At 42.3% G+C, this 15,550-nt stretch overlaps 1 protein-coding gene across 2 annotated transcripts; it reads left to right on the top strand.

Annotated features, from left to right (window-relative positions):
- Nucleotides 1–15: 15 nt before the first annotated feature.
- Nucleotides 16–11,431, top strand: MCM4 (minichromosome maintenance complex component 4; the record flags this gene model as incomplete). Of its 2 annotated transcripts, none has more annotated exons than XM_084260558.1 (16): nt 16–95; nt 385–543; nt 1,311–1,474; nt 1,569–1,667; nt 1,815–1,910; nt 1,996–2,091; nt 3,207–3,345; nt 3,782–4,002; nt 4,476–4,596; nt 5,439–5,698; nt 7,356–7,721; nt 8,068–8,195; nt 9,441–9,648; nt 10,092–10,320; nt 10,431–10,564; nt 10,876–11,431. In XM_084260558.1, the coding sequence occupies 16 exons, from the start codon at nt 26–28 to the stop codon at nt 10,966–10,968; spliced, it is 2,583 nt and encodes an 860-aa protein (XP_084116684.1). In that variant the 3' UTR covers nt 10,969–11,431. The 2 variants fall into 2 exon arrangements, with proteins under 2 accessions (XP_084116684.1, XP_084116685.1); XM_084260559.1 differs by having other exon boundaries at nt 26–107.
- Nucleotides 11,432–15,550: the final 4,119 nt, after the last annotated feature.

The raw sequence follows: 15,550 nt of genomic DNA, 5'->3' as shown, positions 1-15,550 counted from the left end.
TCGCCGCGGGAGCCGGAGAAGCGCCATGTCCTCGCCCGCCTCCACCCCCAGCCGTCGCCGCGGGAAGCGCGGCCGGGGCAGCAACCCCCCGACTCGTAAGTGCCTCGGTGGGAAGGGGACGGGGGAAGGCGCCCGGGGCCGGAGGCAAAGCCAGCCCGGGGCTTCTGGGGAGCGGTGGGTTGGGGGCTACCAGCCTTGGGGAGAGGGGGGTGGGGAGCGAGCGGGTGTTGGCTGCCCGGTCACTTCTTTCTTCGCTGTCCGCCGCCCGCCTTCCCGCCCCGTAGGCGTACTCGCTCCCCGGAGGCCGCGCCTGAGCCTCCGGCCGCCTTGTGCCGCGGGCGCGGCGATTTAAATGCCGGCCTCGGGTCTGCTTGTGTCTTGCAGCACAAGATGCTCGGTCTCCTCCTTCGCAGAAGCGTAGGACAGACGACTCCACCTCCACCGGAGATCTGCAGCCCATGCCCACCTCTCCGCCCGTCGACGCGCAGAGCCCCGGCGGCCCCGATGCTCTTTTCTCCAGCCCCCCGCAGTTCCGCCACTCCGGTACGCCGGGGCTCGGGCGGGCCGTGCCACCGTGCCCACGGCTGTGCTGCCTGCCGTGATCAGCCCTGGAGGGCTGCCTGCCCCGCTGTGTAGCGACCAGCGGGGAGAAGGGATCTGGCTGAAAAATACTCAAAGGAGGGTGGAAGAGGGTGGTTTTGTCTCAAGTTTTCTCATCCCACTCAAGGGTAGCAGGGGGTACGGGAATGTGGGCAGGGGATCTGCTGTTGTGGCTTCAGATTGTTGTGGAAATGTGTTCCAGGGATTGTGCTTTATTTCATCGATTTTTAGAACACAGAATTATAGAATTATTAACGCAGATAGAATTTGATTGACATGAAACGGTTTCCTTTTATAAACAGGGTTGCAGTAGCTGGTAATTGTGTGATTTTAATTGCAGTAGCTGGTAATTGTGCTGTCACTCATTTAACAGCCCCCAAAACGACTGGAAAACATGTTTCATCTAAAATGCTGTGTTTCAAGTTTATGTTTGAACGCCGGTGTGGTTCTGAAATGCAGTGCTGCTTTAAAGTGTTCTAGCAAAGCTTTAGCAGAACTTGGGATCTTTCATAGGGGATGTTAACGCAAAGAGAAGTTCTGTGTAGACTTGTAACATCTTTATTGCTTCTGTTTTGACCGAACACTGGAATTGATTGATGCTACTCATGACTAGAGTGAAAGGGATGATGAGACAAATACAGAGGCTGAATTTTAGTCTGCTCTAAACTTACAATGACTTGATAATCGTAACAAAACAATTCTTCTTCCAGCCATTCCTCTTGACTTCGACATCAGTTCACCCCTGACTTATGGCACACCCAGCTCCAGGGTAGAAGGTACTCCCCGAAGCGGCGTACGAGGAACTCCGGTCAGACAGAGGCCGGATCTCGGGTCTGCCCGTAAAGCCAGACAAGTCGATCTACACTCGGATGGGGTAGGTGGATAGTTGTCCCTATGAGCTGTGTATCCGGTAAGGTCTTTTTAAACAGCTGAGCACATTGACCTGTGTGCGCTTTGTTTCCACGCAGCCGGCTGAGGATGCAGTAGCAACCGAGCAGTCTCTTGGACAAAAGCTCGTTATCTGGGGAACAGATGTTAACGTAGCCTCGTGCAAAGAAAAATTCCAGGTAGGTTAAAAGTTCTGGTTCATTTTTTTAAATCAAAGTTAGTTCGGTTTGAACAAGTATGAGTTGAATCCAATACAAAGCAGGTGTATGTACTACTAAATTCTGTTTCTGTTTCCCTTCTGTCTCCCTGTTGCCTCTGATGTTCAGAGATTTCTTCAGCGTTTCATTGATCCGCTGTCCAAAGAGGATGAAGACATTGGCTTGGATCTTAACGAGCCGCGCTACATGCAGCGCCTTGAAGAGGTACTTCTGACACAGCGAAATCGGACTTTGCCTTTTCAGTCTTCTGTGTCATTGAGCTAAAGACTTCATTTCAAATATTTTGCAGATTAATATAGTTGGGGAACCATTCCTGAATGTAAATTGTGACCATCTAAGATCATTTGATGAAAATCTTTACAGGCAACTGGTCTGCTATCCTCAGGTGAGGCAGTGCACTTAGTTCCTGGCTTTCAAGTGTCCTTTTTCGTATTTTTGGCTTTTAATGTGTTTGTTTAAATGCAGTGTGTACTTGTTATGTTCATGGTCATCTCTGTGGCTTTCTTATTCTACTTAACGTAAATGTCTTTCTTCATAGTGTTTAAATTTGATCATAGATGCTATAGGGAGTACTTCGTAAATGCAAAATGAGCTGGTAAACTCCAGTGTTTCCAGTCTTTCTTTCCCCCCCTGTTATGTAGGAAAATACTCAGCTGGCATAACTTTAGTCATTCCTGGCTGATCAGCAGCACATAGAAGGCTTCATGCAGAAGTATTTTGTTCTGTGCTTTGGGTGTGGGTTTTGTTGTGTTTCAAAAAAAGCAAACCAAACTAAAAAAAAAAACCCCAAACAACAACAACAAAAAAAACACCCACCAAAAAAATCCCCTATGCAATTTTGGAAGCTTAACTGTGTCCTGGTTTCGGTCAGGATGGAGTTAAATTCATTTGTAGCAGTGGATGGAATGCTTTGTTTGGGTGTTAAAATGAAAGCCGTGCTGATAACACCCTGATGTTTTTAGTTGCTGTCAGACAGTCAAGGACTTTCTCAGCTCTTCGTATTTCTGTATTCATGAGAAAGGAGGGGCGAAGCCAGGACAGGTGACCCAAACGGGCCAAAGAGAGTATTCCATGCCATTTCCGTCATGCTCAGTGTAACGGGGGGCTGATGGGAGGAGGAGTGGGCAGCTCCGGGACACGCGGTTTTTGGGGGATGGTCGGGTTATGGGACGGCTCTGGGTGGCATGGCCCGAGTTGTGGATTCGGTGAGAAACTGCATTGTGTATCAACAGCTTCATAGATTTTTTGCTCTAAAGTCCCGTTGGCATTGTTATATTTTATCTTTCTGCTATTTTAGTAAACTATCCTTATCCCAACCCCACGGGTTTCTTGATTTTGGGGTTGTTATTTGCCTCTTCCATTTCCCTTCCCTTGCCTCACCCCCCCTTCCCCCCCCCCGCCCCGTTCCCCTGCTTTGCCTTTAAAGAGCAGGCAGCTGTGTGGATCTCGGCTCTCAGCCGGGGTAAAACCACAACAACTGTTTGTAACAACTTTATACAGGAAGTTATCCCAACATTTGATATGGCTGCCAACGAGATCTTTTTTGATCGTTACCCTGATTCAATATTAGAACATCAAATTCAAGTGAGGCCATATAATGCACTGAAGACCAGGAATATGAGAAGCCTAAACCCTGAAGGTAAACTTTTAATTATCACATTAGAAAATAGTCTTAAGGACTGATGTGAACTTACTGAATGTTAACACAGAATCACAGGAAGATTTTATGGAACTGTACCTGTGGTCTCTCCAGACCATTTGCACTTTGTGTAAGTCTGTTTCAGAAGTAAAAGCTTTGCTGCCCAAATGCAGAATAATTACCCATTGAGGGAATCTTTCCTGGCATCAGTTACTCATGTTCTGAGTTCTGCAAGCACAAAAATTTCTTTCTTTTCTATAAATAGTGTATATTTAAAATATTTGTACTACACTTCAATAATTCCTTTTCTTTTGTCTTAAACAAAACACTACTACATGACCAAATGTCTACCTCCCACCTAAAAACTAAGATTACGTGAACTTCAAAGGTTATTTTAAGAGTATAAAGTGGTGACACAAGTCTCCCTATTTTGTAGACATTGATCAACTTATCACCATCAGTGGTATGGTCATCAGAAGCTCCCAGTTAATTCCTGAGATGCAGGAAGCGTTCTTTAAATGCCAGGTTTGCTCATTCACCACCAGAGTAGAAATCGATCGTGGCAGGATTGCTGAGCCATCCGTATGCAAGAACTGTAACACCACGCACAGCATGGTGCTGATTCACAATCGATCCATGTTCTCTGACAAACAGATGGTAAGTTGCGCTGAATGAAAGTGTTTCTAGTTTCCCACCCCCATCTTTTCTCTTGAGACTGTTTGGAAAAGGGAAAGGTGGTTTGGAACATGAAAATGGGTGAAACAACTTAGTGAAACTGTAAGTCCATATTTTAGGGAAGAAATGCAGTGAAAGGATGAAGTATGTATACTTCTTAATGTCTCCATATAGAAGCTACTTTATATGAATACTGTGTCCACTTCTAACCTGGACCAGATAAGCCTTGTCTATAACAGCATCTTGGCCATACCAGTAGCTACCAGCCGAATTCTCATTTTCACCCTATCTTTTTATTACTAATCAGCTTTTCTGTTGGGGAGTATTTTGTTCTTGAGCACTGCTCCCAATTCAAGATAATGCTGAGGACTCTGCTAATACAAGGGTCTGTTGGATGCTGTGTGGAGAAGCTTTGCTTGTTTGAACCTGAAACTGTTTCTTTTTTTTTTTACTAGATCAAACTGCAGGAGTCTCCTGAAGATATGCCAGCTGGGCAGACCCCTCATACAGTCGCGCTGTTTGCTCACAATGACCTTGTTGATAAAGTTCAGCCAGGTGACAGAGTTAACGTCACAGGTAAAATTTGGCTTGAGTATTTGCTTTCTCCTTTTTCATTGATGGTAACTGTCCAGAAAAGGACCTATTAGGATGCACCTACATGCACTGAGGGAGCCATCCACTGTCTTTGCAAGGCCACTCATCTTTGAAAAGTCATGGTGACTAGCTAAGGTACTGGAAGAAAGCTAATGGTGTTCTAGTCATATAGGAAAGCCTGAGAAAGCTCAGTCTGGAGAAGACTCGGGGATCTTACCAGTGTGTCGGATTTGGGAGGGTGGGGTGGTGCCCAGTGGTAGGTCACGAGGCAGTGAGCACAAGGTGAAATACAGGAAATTACAGGTAAAAATAGAACATTTTTACTGTTTGGGTGGTCGAGCCCCAGCACAGGTTGCCCAGAGAGGCTGTGTGGAGTCTCCATCCTTAGAGGTATTCCAAACCAGATGACATGGGCTTTAGCATCCTGCTCTAGTCAACTTCCAGTCTGAGCCCATGGTTGGACTAGATGATCTCCAGAGGTTCCTTCTGACCTTGACAATCGAGTCATTCAGAGAATGGTGGTGAGGCAGAGGCAATTCCTTAGAAGCCGAAGAACAAGATTTTCCATAAAGCACTTAGCCTTCATTTTTTTCAAAAATGCTTGGGTGGTTTCCTCTTTGAGAACAGTTCTGATGGGAATGTTAAATGTATGTACCTGCAAAAATACGGTCCAGGCGACTTAAATATTTTCCACTGACTTATTCATGACATTGGTACATAAACTGACTGAAGTATTTAAACTCTTATGAAAATGTAAAATTTTTCATGTTTTGGAATTGCCATGTTTCTTTGTATCTAATGCTATGATTACAAATTGTATTTAGGTATCTACAGGGCAGTCCCAATCCGAGTTAATCCGAGGGTCAGCAGTGTGAAATCCGTCTATAAGACCCACATTGATGTCATACACTATCGCAAGACGGATTCAAAACGCCTGCATGGCGTCGATGAGGAAACGGAGCAAAAAATGTTTACAGAGGAACGTGTAGAAATTCTAAAGGAGCTTTCTAAGAAAAAGGACATATATGACAGGCTTTCTTTAGCATTGGCTCCAAGTATCTACGAGCATGAAGACATCAAAAAGGTAAGTCAAATTCTGTATTTCTCCTGTAAGGTATGTATATGCAGGTAGGCTTGTAATTATTGTTTGCTATAAAAATGATGTGAGGCTTCAAAATTCAAACAAATGTCTTGAGCAGTTTTAAAACTCCACAGCCAGATGCCCACCAAAGGTGCTGTATCACTCCCCTTTTCATCTGGACAGGGGAGAGAATATATATTGAGAGGCTTAGGAGTTGAGATACGGACAGGGAGAGATCGTTCTGTTGTTAGTGTCCTGGGCAAAACAGACTCAACACAGAATAAAGGAAAGAAAACTCTCTAATTTATTACACTACACCACATACCCAATGTGTAATGAGGAGTCCAACCAGATGTTAAAGCACTTCCCCCCATCCTCCCTTCGTAGCAGACTTTACTTTAGTCATGATTTTGCTCTTCTTCCCCCGCATTGTGGCACGGGGAGGGGCAGGGAATGGGGGTTTCAGTCAGTTCCTCATGAATTCTTTTCCTTCTTATGCTGGGGGTGCATTCCTCACCCTTTCCCTGATCCAGCAAGGGGTCCCACCCATGGGAGACAGTCTTCCACAAATACCTCCAACATGAGTCCTTTCCTATGGGCCTTCAGCTCCTCACCGACTTCCCCAGCGTGGGTCACTTCTATGGGGGTGCAGTCATAGAATGTCTCTCAGGCCCAGACTGCTCCAGCCTGGCCCTCCACAGAGTCACAAGCACTCCTTCCTCCCCCTGACCCCGAGCCAACCTGCTCCGGTGTGGGTCTCTCTCTCCCTCCCCCCACGGGCTGCAAATGCTGGCAGAGGCTTGCTGCTTCACAGGTCACAGCGTCTTATCTATGTCTCCGCCTGCTCCAGCATGGGGCCTCTCCACAGGCTGCAGGTGGAGTCTCAGCCTTTTCCATGGGCTGCAGGGGGACACCTGCTGCACCTTGGGCTTCTCCACAGGCTGCTGGGGCATCTCTCTGGCACCTGGGGTGCCTCCTCACCCCTATCTTCCCTGGCCTGAAAAGGAAGAAATCTTCCCTCATAATTGTAGCTGATCAAATTATAAGCATATAGGCACTTATACTAATAATTCCAGTACTTTCAAAATACTGGAAGTTAATTATTTTTATTTCTTTACAAACATTGTAAGCATACGTTTTTAGTAAGTATAGAAGTGAAATAAAGACCCTGAACAGTTTTACTCATTATGGGCAAGTACAGCATTTTATTGAGCTAATGTTGTAACACAGTAAAGCAGTTTTCTTAAAAAGACTATTGTACTTGACTAAAAGGCTGATTAAAATGACACTTGTTTGATGATATAAAAGAGTACATGGGTAGTACTAGATTAAACATAGCCATAGGTCTATTGCGGCTTCCCTGTTGTCAGTAGAACTTGTTATCAAAATGTCAATTATGTAAGTTCAGGAATAGTTTTGGAACAGATGTAATTCAAAACTTTAATTATAACCTGAGTTTGTAGGACCCAACAGTTAACTAGAATCAAGGATGGTCTGTAATGAATGAATCCCTTTAAAGACTTTAAAAAAGTTTCCAGTACTTTCTTCCGCCCCTGAGATAATTTTAGCAGTTCATTACGTGTTTCAGTTCAACTGTTGGATTTGCTCTGTAACTATACAGGAGGTGATGCTTTGATTTTTAAAGAGAGTATTTTTGTAGGGCATTCTGCTGCAGCTTTTTGGGGGATCAAGAAAGGATTTCACTCACACAGGAAGAGGCAATTTTCGTGCAGAGATCAACATTCTTCTCTGTGGTGATCCTGGTACTAGTAAGTCACAGCTGCTCCAGTATGTGTATAACCTGGTTCCTCGAGGTCAGTATACGTCTGGGAAAGGCTCGAGTGCGGTTGGTCTTACCGCGTATGTGATGAAGGACCCAGAAACGCGGCAACTGGTTCTTCAGACAGGTGCTCTGGTACTTAGTGACAACGGCATTTGCTGCATCGACGAGTTTGATAAAATGAATGAAAACACAAGATCAGTACTGCACGAAGTGATGGAACAACAGACCCTCTCCATTGCAAAGGTGAGTCTCTCCCAATTCCAGGTTCCCTGCGTTAAGCAGGTATCTACTAAGCTGCTGAAGCCCAAATGTTACCAGAACAACAAAGGATTAAAAGTTTTCTGTTTAATGTCAGTGGATTGATCATAGATTATGTAACAACTCATTTACAAAGGAATACAGCTTTCTTTGCAACCTGTAATATTTCTGGGTATTTTTTTTCTTCTTGTTTTACTCTAAAAGGCTTTTGCAATGCAGCTTTTTTACTAGATAACCCACTTAATAACATTGGAGGTCTCAAAAGTTGGGGGCAGAAGCTTTGGTGGCGCATAGTTGCAGCAGTTCTCAGAAATGTTCTTCACTTTGGCAGGCTGGAATCATTTGCCAGCTGAATGCTCGCACGTCTATCCTAGCAGCAGCTAACCCTATAGAATCGCAGTGGAATCCAAAGAAGACTACTATTGAAAATATCCAGCTTCCTCATACGCTGCTGTCAAGGTACTCCCACTTGTGTGTCATATTTCGATAAGATGTTACACTTCTTTTGGAAATGATTAAATATAGTAGAACAGAACAAATATGTTCTTTGTAGCAACAAAGAAAACTTCTGTGGTATTTATTTTAAATGTTGCTCTTAAAATTTCTGTGAAAGCAGAGCGTTGCCTTTTAGACACTGTCCTGGAACAGAAGCTCTGATGATCTGTAGGATCTCTTTATGTACTTCTGTATTGCTTTGTTTCATGATCATCTCCTAGAAGAGTGGTAACTTCAACAAAAACTCAGAATGGGTTTGTTTAGCTCTATAAAACTTGGAAAGTGAAACTGATGCTGAGGGAACTCATAGCAGAGGTGGTAAAATCTGGAGATCTGTGCCTGTTTCACATTGTTCTGTAAAACTCAGTGAGGGAGATGGCAGTGCTAGCTGTTTGGGTGATAGCTGTCAGAGCATGAAACTGTCTTATATGCTGCAGTTGCATCTTGTGAGGGATTCCTGCAATACCTGAAAATCTGAAGTACACTGGATATTCTGAGGACACTTACATCTTAGATTCCAATTAAGAGCAGCCTGATTTAGGCATTTAGTAAGAACCGATACCTAGTATGGGTGTGCTAAATTAAACTGCTCTTGAAAATTTTTTTAGTTGCATCCCCTCTTGAGTCCAAGCTCATGAAAATGCATGATGGGCTGGCTAAAAATGTCAGCATATAGTTTGATATATTACTTGCAAAGTTATAAACCTTTTATTTCAGGATTAAGCCAAGGGTGAGAGTGCTTTTTTATCTATACGTAATTTATTTACTTAGAGGTTTTATATGCATAAAATACATAGATGTGTATGCCCTGTTGGCTTTCAGGGCAGTTTCTTTAGCAGCAAGCTTGTTTTGTGTATTTGCTACATGTGTGGAGCAGTTTTTTGTTTGTGTGGTTTCTGTTTTGTTTGAGGTGGTTTTCTTTTTTTAAGACAACCAAAACTGTCAGCCTTGAATATGGGATATGAATTTTGCAGAATGTATGTGGCTTCCAAAGCTTCAGGTCCACAGGATGAAAGCAAATTCACTTTCCTGTTCTGTACTTTCAGAGTTCTAGAAAATGTATCTTTTCAGGTTACTAGAGCTTCTCCTACTTTGACTAGGACATAACATTCAAGTAACTCCTACTTATTAAGTAAAAAACCTCTCTAACAAGCTACTCTAAATGGTAGGAAAGTATATATGCCAACACTGGATTCTTATCCCATTCAGGTTTGACTTGATCTTTCTCATGTTGGATCCACGCGATGAAGCTTACGACAGACGTCTCGCTCGCCATTTGGTTTCACTGTACTACCAAAGTGAAGAAAAGATGGAGGAGGAGTACATGGACATGGCAGTACTGAGGGATTACATTGCATATGCTCGTAGTTATATAAATCCTAGGTTAGGTGAAGAAGCAAGCCAAGCCCTTATTGAGGTAAAGGAGTTGTCAAAAATGTCAAAATCCCCTTGTCTATATGCTTCCTATTTATATGTAATTCTTCTGTAAGACTTCAAACATGTCTAAAAATTACTAGCATTTATAAAGGAAAGGGGGATCAGTATAAAAGTCATACTGCACTCTGCTCATCAGTACAGTCACAAGCACTACTATGTAAGATTAGTCCTTGGTTTTCACAGTGATGGAAAACTTGCATTCTTCTCGTACCTTACTTGCTTTGTAAGGGCAGTGTCAGTATGTGATGTCATTACCCTTCATCGCAAAAGAATTGTGATGCCATTCGAGCAGAAATAGTGTGGCACAGCTTGCCAGAATTGCTTGTATTCTAAAATAAGGGGGGGGGGGGGGTGTGTGTGAAGAGGGCTCTGAAAAGAACAAACAACAGGCTTTACTGAGGTACTTAATGACTCTCTGCTCAGGCCTACGTGGACATGAGGAAGATTGGCAGCGGCAGGGGGATGGTGTCTGCCTACCCTCGGCAGCTGGAGTCTCTGATCCGGCTGGCCGAAGCGCATGCCAAGGTGCGCTTCTCCCAGAGGGTGGAAACCATTGATGTGGACGAAGCCAAGCGCCTCCACCGGGAAGCGCTGAAACAGTCTGCTACCGACCCAAGGACTGGCATTGTGGACATATCCATTCTTACTACAGGTTTGTGTCTTCACAGGCTTGAGAACTATTGGGCTTTTGTCATTTTTAAATACAACTTAACCTGTCCTCCTTAGAAAACACCTTTGAGAAATAACCTTTCTTTTTATAAGGCATGAGCACAACAGCTCGTAAGCGGAAAGAAGAGTTGGCTCAGGCCTTAAGGAAGCTCATCCAGTCAAAGGGTAAAACACCAGCTTTGAAGTACCAACAGCTTTTTGATGATCTCCGAGTGCAGTCTGATACAGTAAGTTTCCTGCATTGTTTTTACATTTTGTAATTGTAAAAGCATGGTGTTTTGCCAAATCAATGTTATTTTGGTCTCAAGTCACATTATGGTGGGAAAGGGAGGCACCAACTTTTTCAACTGATGTGACCAGAAAGCCAATTCTGTGGATAAGTGAGGTGAATCTTTGCTGTATCCTACAATTATTCTGGCTTCTGAAGTAGCAAACTCAGTGTCAGAGTTCCACTCCAGATTTCAAATTGCAAAAAGAACATCCTGGAGCTTTAAAAAAAAGGGTACATGATTTATTTGATTTACTAATTTTCTTCCAGGCTGTCACTAAGGAAATGTTTGACGAAGCGCTTCGTGCCTTGGCTGATGATGACTTCTTGACGGTGACTGGAAAGACTGTCAGACTGCTCTAAGTTACCCTTCCCTTGCAAGCCAGCTGTCACAGCTTTACTCACCTTGCTTAAGGCAGCGTCAGTCTGCAAGACCTTCAAGATTTGAGACTGTTGTTTTCTATGATAAGCATAGCTTTTCCTTGCAATCCAACTGTTACAGCTGTACTTTGCCTTACTGTATTGCCAGTCTGCAAGATTTTAAAGATTTGGAGCTATCATTTGCTACAAGAAGTGTAGTGACGATTAAGTGGCACTTCTGTCAGCACAAGAGATTACAAAGGACATAAAAAGAGTCCTTAGCTAAATTATGTTATTTACATTTTAGCTAAATGTAATAACTAATACATCAAGTGCCACATTTTAGGAGATTTTGTAGAACAGGTTAACAATGTTGTATGTATTCCAAATTGAATTGTAAAAATTCATCCTAAATGTCTTTTAATACTGGACTCATAGTATTTCTGTAATCTGAAATAAAGTTACTGGAATTGGAAGGGCTCTTTAGCATTCATTTCAAGTGAAAATGAGGATATCCTGTGCTGAGCATTTTTCAAGCTCGAGTTCTGTCTTTTTAGGCAGCTGTCTGTGAGAGCATGAAAGGAGCTTTGCTTTTGTTATGTTAAAAATGCACACAGATTCTACTTGAAAAAAATTTTCTTACTACGTATTTAGGCATGACTGGATAAATTAAGTTGCAACAACAGTAGGTAATCTTGATATAATTGGTCCTGAAAGAACAAGGTGGAGAATCTCCTCTCTTTCTAGGCAGGGTAGATATCCTCAGCCACTGCACATCAACTAGCAGTTCTTGTTTTCACAGTTGAGCTAGGAGAAGAGTTTTTCTCTAATTCACTGCAGTGCAGACAGCACCAAGCTGATCTCATCTGCTCACTTAGCCTTTTTAAGATGAATTAAGTACTCTTGTATGTGTGCCACTGCTTCCACCAGAAGCAAATTTCCCCATGCAACAATGGAGCAGCTTAAAACCCATTTGCTGCCCATTCATTATATAAGCAAGATATTGTTAAAGTGTAGTTGAATTTTCAGTGATTTGGGGTTTTTCAGTATGAGGAACTCTCAGTCTTTCCTAGAGTTAAGTACAGTGTGTGCTGGAAGCATGCCTCTTCCCAGTCTTGTTCATCAGTACATCAGTTGCTATCACCTCACCTCGGTTTTTGTGGATTAGGACAGAATTCATGTTGAAGAAGTCTAGATTCCCTGACCCAAGGCTTAAAAGCAGGAGTTTGACACCTCTACTCAATAGACTAGTCTGTAAAATAAAATTATGAATACCCTTAGATACCTTTAAATAAATTACTGTAAGACAGAAATTGGGCTGTTTATCTATTGCAAATTCTAAATACATATTGAATCACGTAGCCACAAAATCAAGTGTTTGAGGGAAATGGAAGAAAGTTTTGTTTGTAAAACAGATTTCAGTTCCCTTTTGATTTAAGATGACTCTTAACTCACCATCTTCTAGTTTTTAGATTGGGTGTTTTTAATTTTTTAAGTAAAATGCTTATCACAAAGCACTAGTGTTTCCAGGGTTACTTGCAGGCTAATGCCACGAGGTGGCTCTTAAAGTGTGTATGGAGCAGTACCTAGAGGTGACTGGTTTTAAGTTGGTGTTTATTTTCTGTAGATGCCGATCTGTTTAGGTATAGAATAGAAATGCTTTGAATAATAATAATAAAAAAATCTGATTAAAAGATCTTAGCCATCCATATACTAAAGTTAAATGTACACAAAGCAAAAGAAAGATGAAAGTGATTTACTTAAACTGAGAGTGTTTTCCTTACTACATGCAATTAACTCTTATCATTTACTGCTGTATTTACCCTATTCTGTTAGCATTTATAATTAAGCTCATTTAAAAAAAAAAAAAAACCTCAAGTAATTTCAAGACTGGAATGTGCAACCAGGGCAAAGCACTCCTGCCAGAAACTGGATATTCTTATAATCAGAAGTGACATAGAAGAAAGCCATTAAGATAAGTTTACTGTCAGGAAGTACTCGAAACCACACTTGAAGTGATATGCTATGTTGCCTAATGCTATGAAGAGAAGCTGCTGGTAAAGTGAGAGTGGTATACTTCTGTTTTCCTAGCACAGAACCAATCACTGGTTACACAAGGTAGGTGGGGAACCAGTACAAGATAGACTGAAAAATGTTCTTTGCTACCACTGTTACTGTTTTCAAAGCTGGTACTTCATTTCTCTGTAAGCACAGATTGGATTGGAAAGCAATTTGAGCTTCCAATCACTTCTTTTTGTGAGTGGGAATCCCAGGAAACTAATGCCTACATAATCTGATTTGAAGATCTTACTACATCTTAAGGTTAAATTGTTATTTTATAATGTGATTAAAACCCCCACATTTTCTATGTGTTTCTGGGGTTTTTTTTTTAGTACAAAGCAAACTTTTACTAATGCCACCTACTGACCAACTTGGATCAGATTTGCACTGCATCTAGTTAAGATTTCTCTTACTTTTGATGAATCATCAGATGTTTCAGACAATACAAGAAAAAAACCCAAACCCAACATAATGTTTCCTCTAGTAAATAAAACCTTTCCTAGCTCTGAAGCAGAAGTGATAGAATTTTTCCTAGCCTTGTTTACTGAAAATTGCTAGATACCTGTATTTTTGAGTCTAGATATTATTGTAACTAGGTGTAGGAGAGCTACTCAACTTACGTTAGATGTCATCTCTGCTCTTCATACAGTCTGTTCAGATCCTTTTGAAGAGCCTCCCTACCCTCAGGCAGATCAACGCTTCCTCCCAGCTTAGTGTTATCTGCAGTGTTACTGAGGGAACATTCAATCCCTTCATCAAGGTCATTGATAAAGATGTTGAACAGAACTGGACCCAGGACTGAGCCCTGGAGAACACCACTTGTGACCAGACTCCAGCTGGATTTAGCTCCATTTTGGGCCTGGCCATCCAGCCAGTTTTTCACCCAGCAGAGGCTGAGCCTGTCCAGGCCAGTGGCAGCCAGTTTCTTAGTCAGAATGCTGTGAGAAACTGTGTCAAAGGCTTTTCTGAAGTCAAGGGACATCTACAGCCTTTCCCACAGAAAAGCTGCTAACTGGTTGTTCATGTAATTGTTTTTTCTTGTCATTGTCTTTCAGGTTGGATGGGGCCTTGGGCAACCTGGCCTAGTGGAGGGTGTCCCTGCCCATGGCGGGGGCATTGGAACTAGTTGGTCTTTGAGGTCCCTTCCAACCCAAAGCATTTTATGGTTCTGTGTCCCACACTGGTGTCAGAGGGATGCCGTTCAGTACGACTGTTCTAGGCATCTTCTGTCTACTAATCACATTTGAAAGTAGTCACTAAGGCCTTCTTAAGGTATGCCCAAGAGATCAAGGTTAAGTTTTCAGCCTCCAAAGTCTAAGGAGAGACACCAAGAAGTGGAATAATACCAGTGTTTTGCTAGTTTTGTGTACATCTTTTTTTTCTCAGCTATGAACAGACAGAAGATGTGAGGCAATCAGTGAGCCTTTTTGCACACTGTGAGGTGCCTAGTTAACACCAAAGACACAGGTTTAGCAGCACTGGTCATGAAGATCTAAAAATCTGCACTTGCTGTGCAGCTGCTTCTGCAATGGCCAGGGGAAGCACACCATAAGGAAACACACATCTGGAGAAGGCTCAGAAGAAACTAGCAAGGGGAAGTTAGTTAATCAATTATTACATGCTTGAGCTCTAAAAACAAGCCTGGCAGGCATTCGCCTCAAAAGCAGCTCTGCAAACACAGAGCAGGACAGAAGGCTAAGGGGCTTCATTACAACCTGCACGCAGGCTGTCAGTCATCCATTGTTTTTCATAAGCCTGGAAAAATGTCATTCTGTCAGTTTTGACTGAAATTGATGAGGAAGAGTCAGCAGTGAAGAGGATTACCCTTTGCAGTTGGTTACAGCAGAGAGATGGAAGGAAAGAAATAAATTTTTCCCTGATTAAATTACCCTTTTACCTAAAACAGCTTCTTTTTTTGAGGAAGTTTCTCGTTCAAATTGTAATGATTCCTGCTTGACAAAACACTGGAGAATGCGGGCATCGATCCCGCTACCTCTCGCATGCTAAGCGAGCGCTCTACCATTTGAGCTAATTCCCCCTCCCCTATACGACTGTAAGAATCACCAAACTCCCGTCTTCAGGGTGGATTTAAAATCTGCAGTACCACACATATAATACTGTTTTCTCTCCTTAACTGGTGTCTACTTGCAAATGAAAACACATTCAACTGTGATTCCAAACTAGGTGCAAGATAATAAATTTGTAGCTTTTCATTCAGCATTTCCAAAGGAAGTATTAAAAAATCAACTAGAAAAGACATGTTTTCTAGGCATATAAAATTTTTTACAAAGTGTATTACTTGCAGTTTATGAGATAAAGTACTTCCTAGCATTTTGTTTTCCCCCATAAAAGTTTTTTTTTTTTTTAATATGACTAATCAATTTATTCTAGTCGAACAGCAGCATTTAAGAAATGAACTATCTACATCTAAAAAATAGGAGCTTATCTGACATCAAAATTCCAGTTCAATACACAAACACATGTTTTGTAGTTAACTGTTTTTTCTCCCAACACAAACAAAAGA

This window comes from Gallinula chloropus (genome assembly GCF_964237585.1).
Source record: "Gallinula chloropus genome assembly, chromosome: 2".
NCBI classification, from domain to species: Eukaryota; Metazoa; Chordata; class Aves; order Gruiformes; family Rallidae; genus Gallinula; species Gallinula chloropus.
The sequence above is the reverse complement of the archived record's forward strand: the minus strand, read 5'-3'. Positions and strand labels throughout refer to the sequence as shown.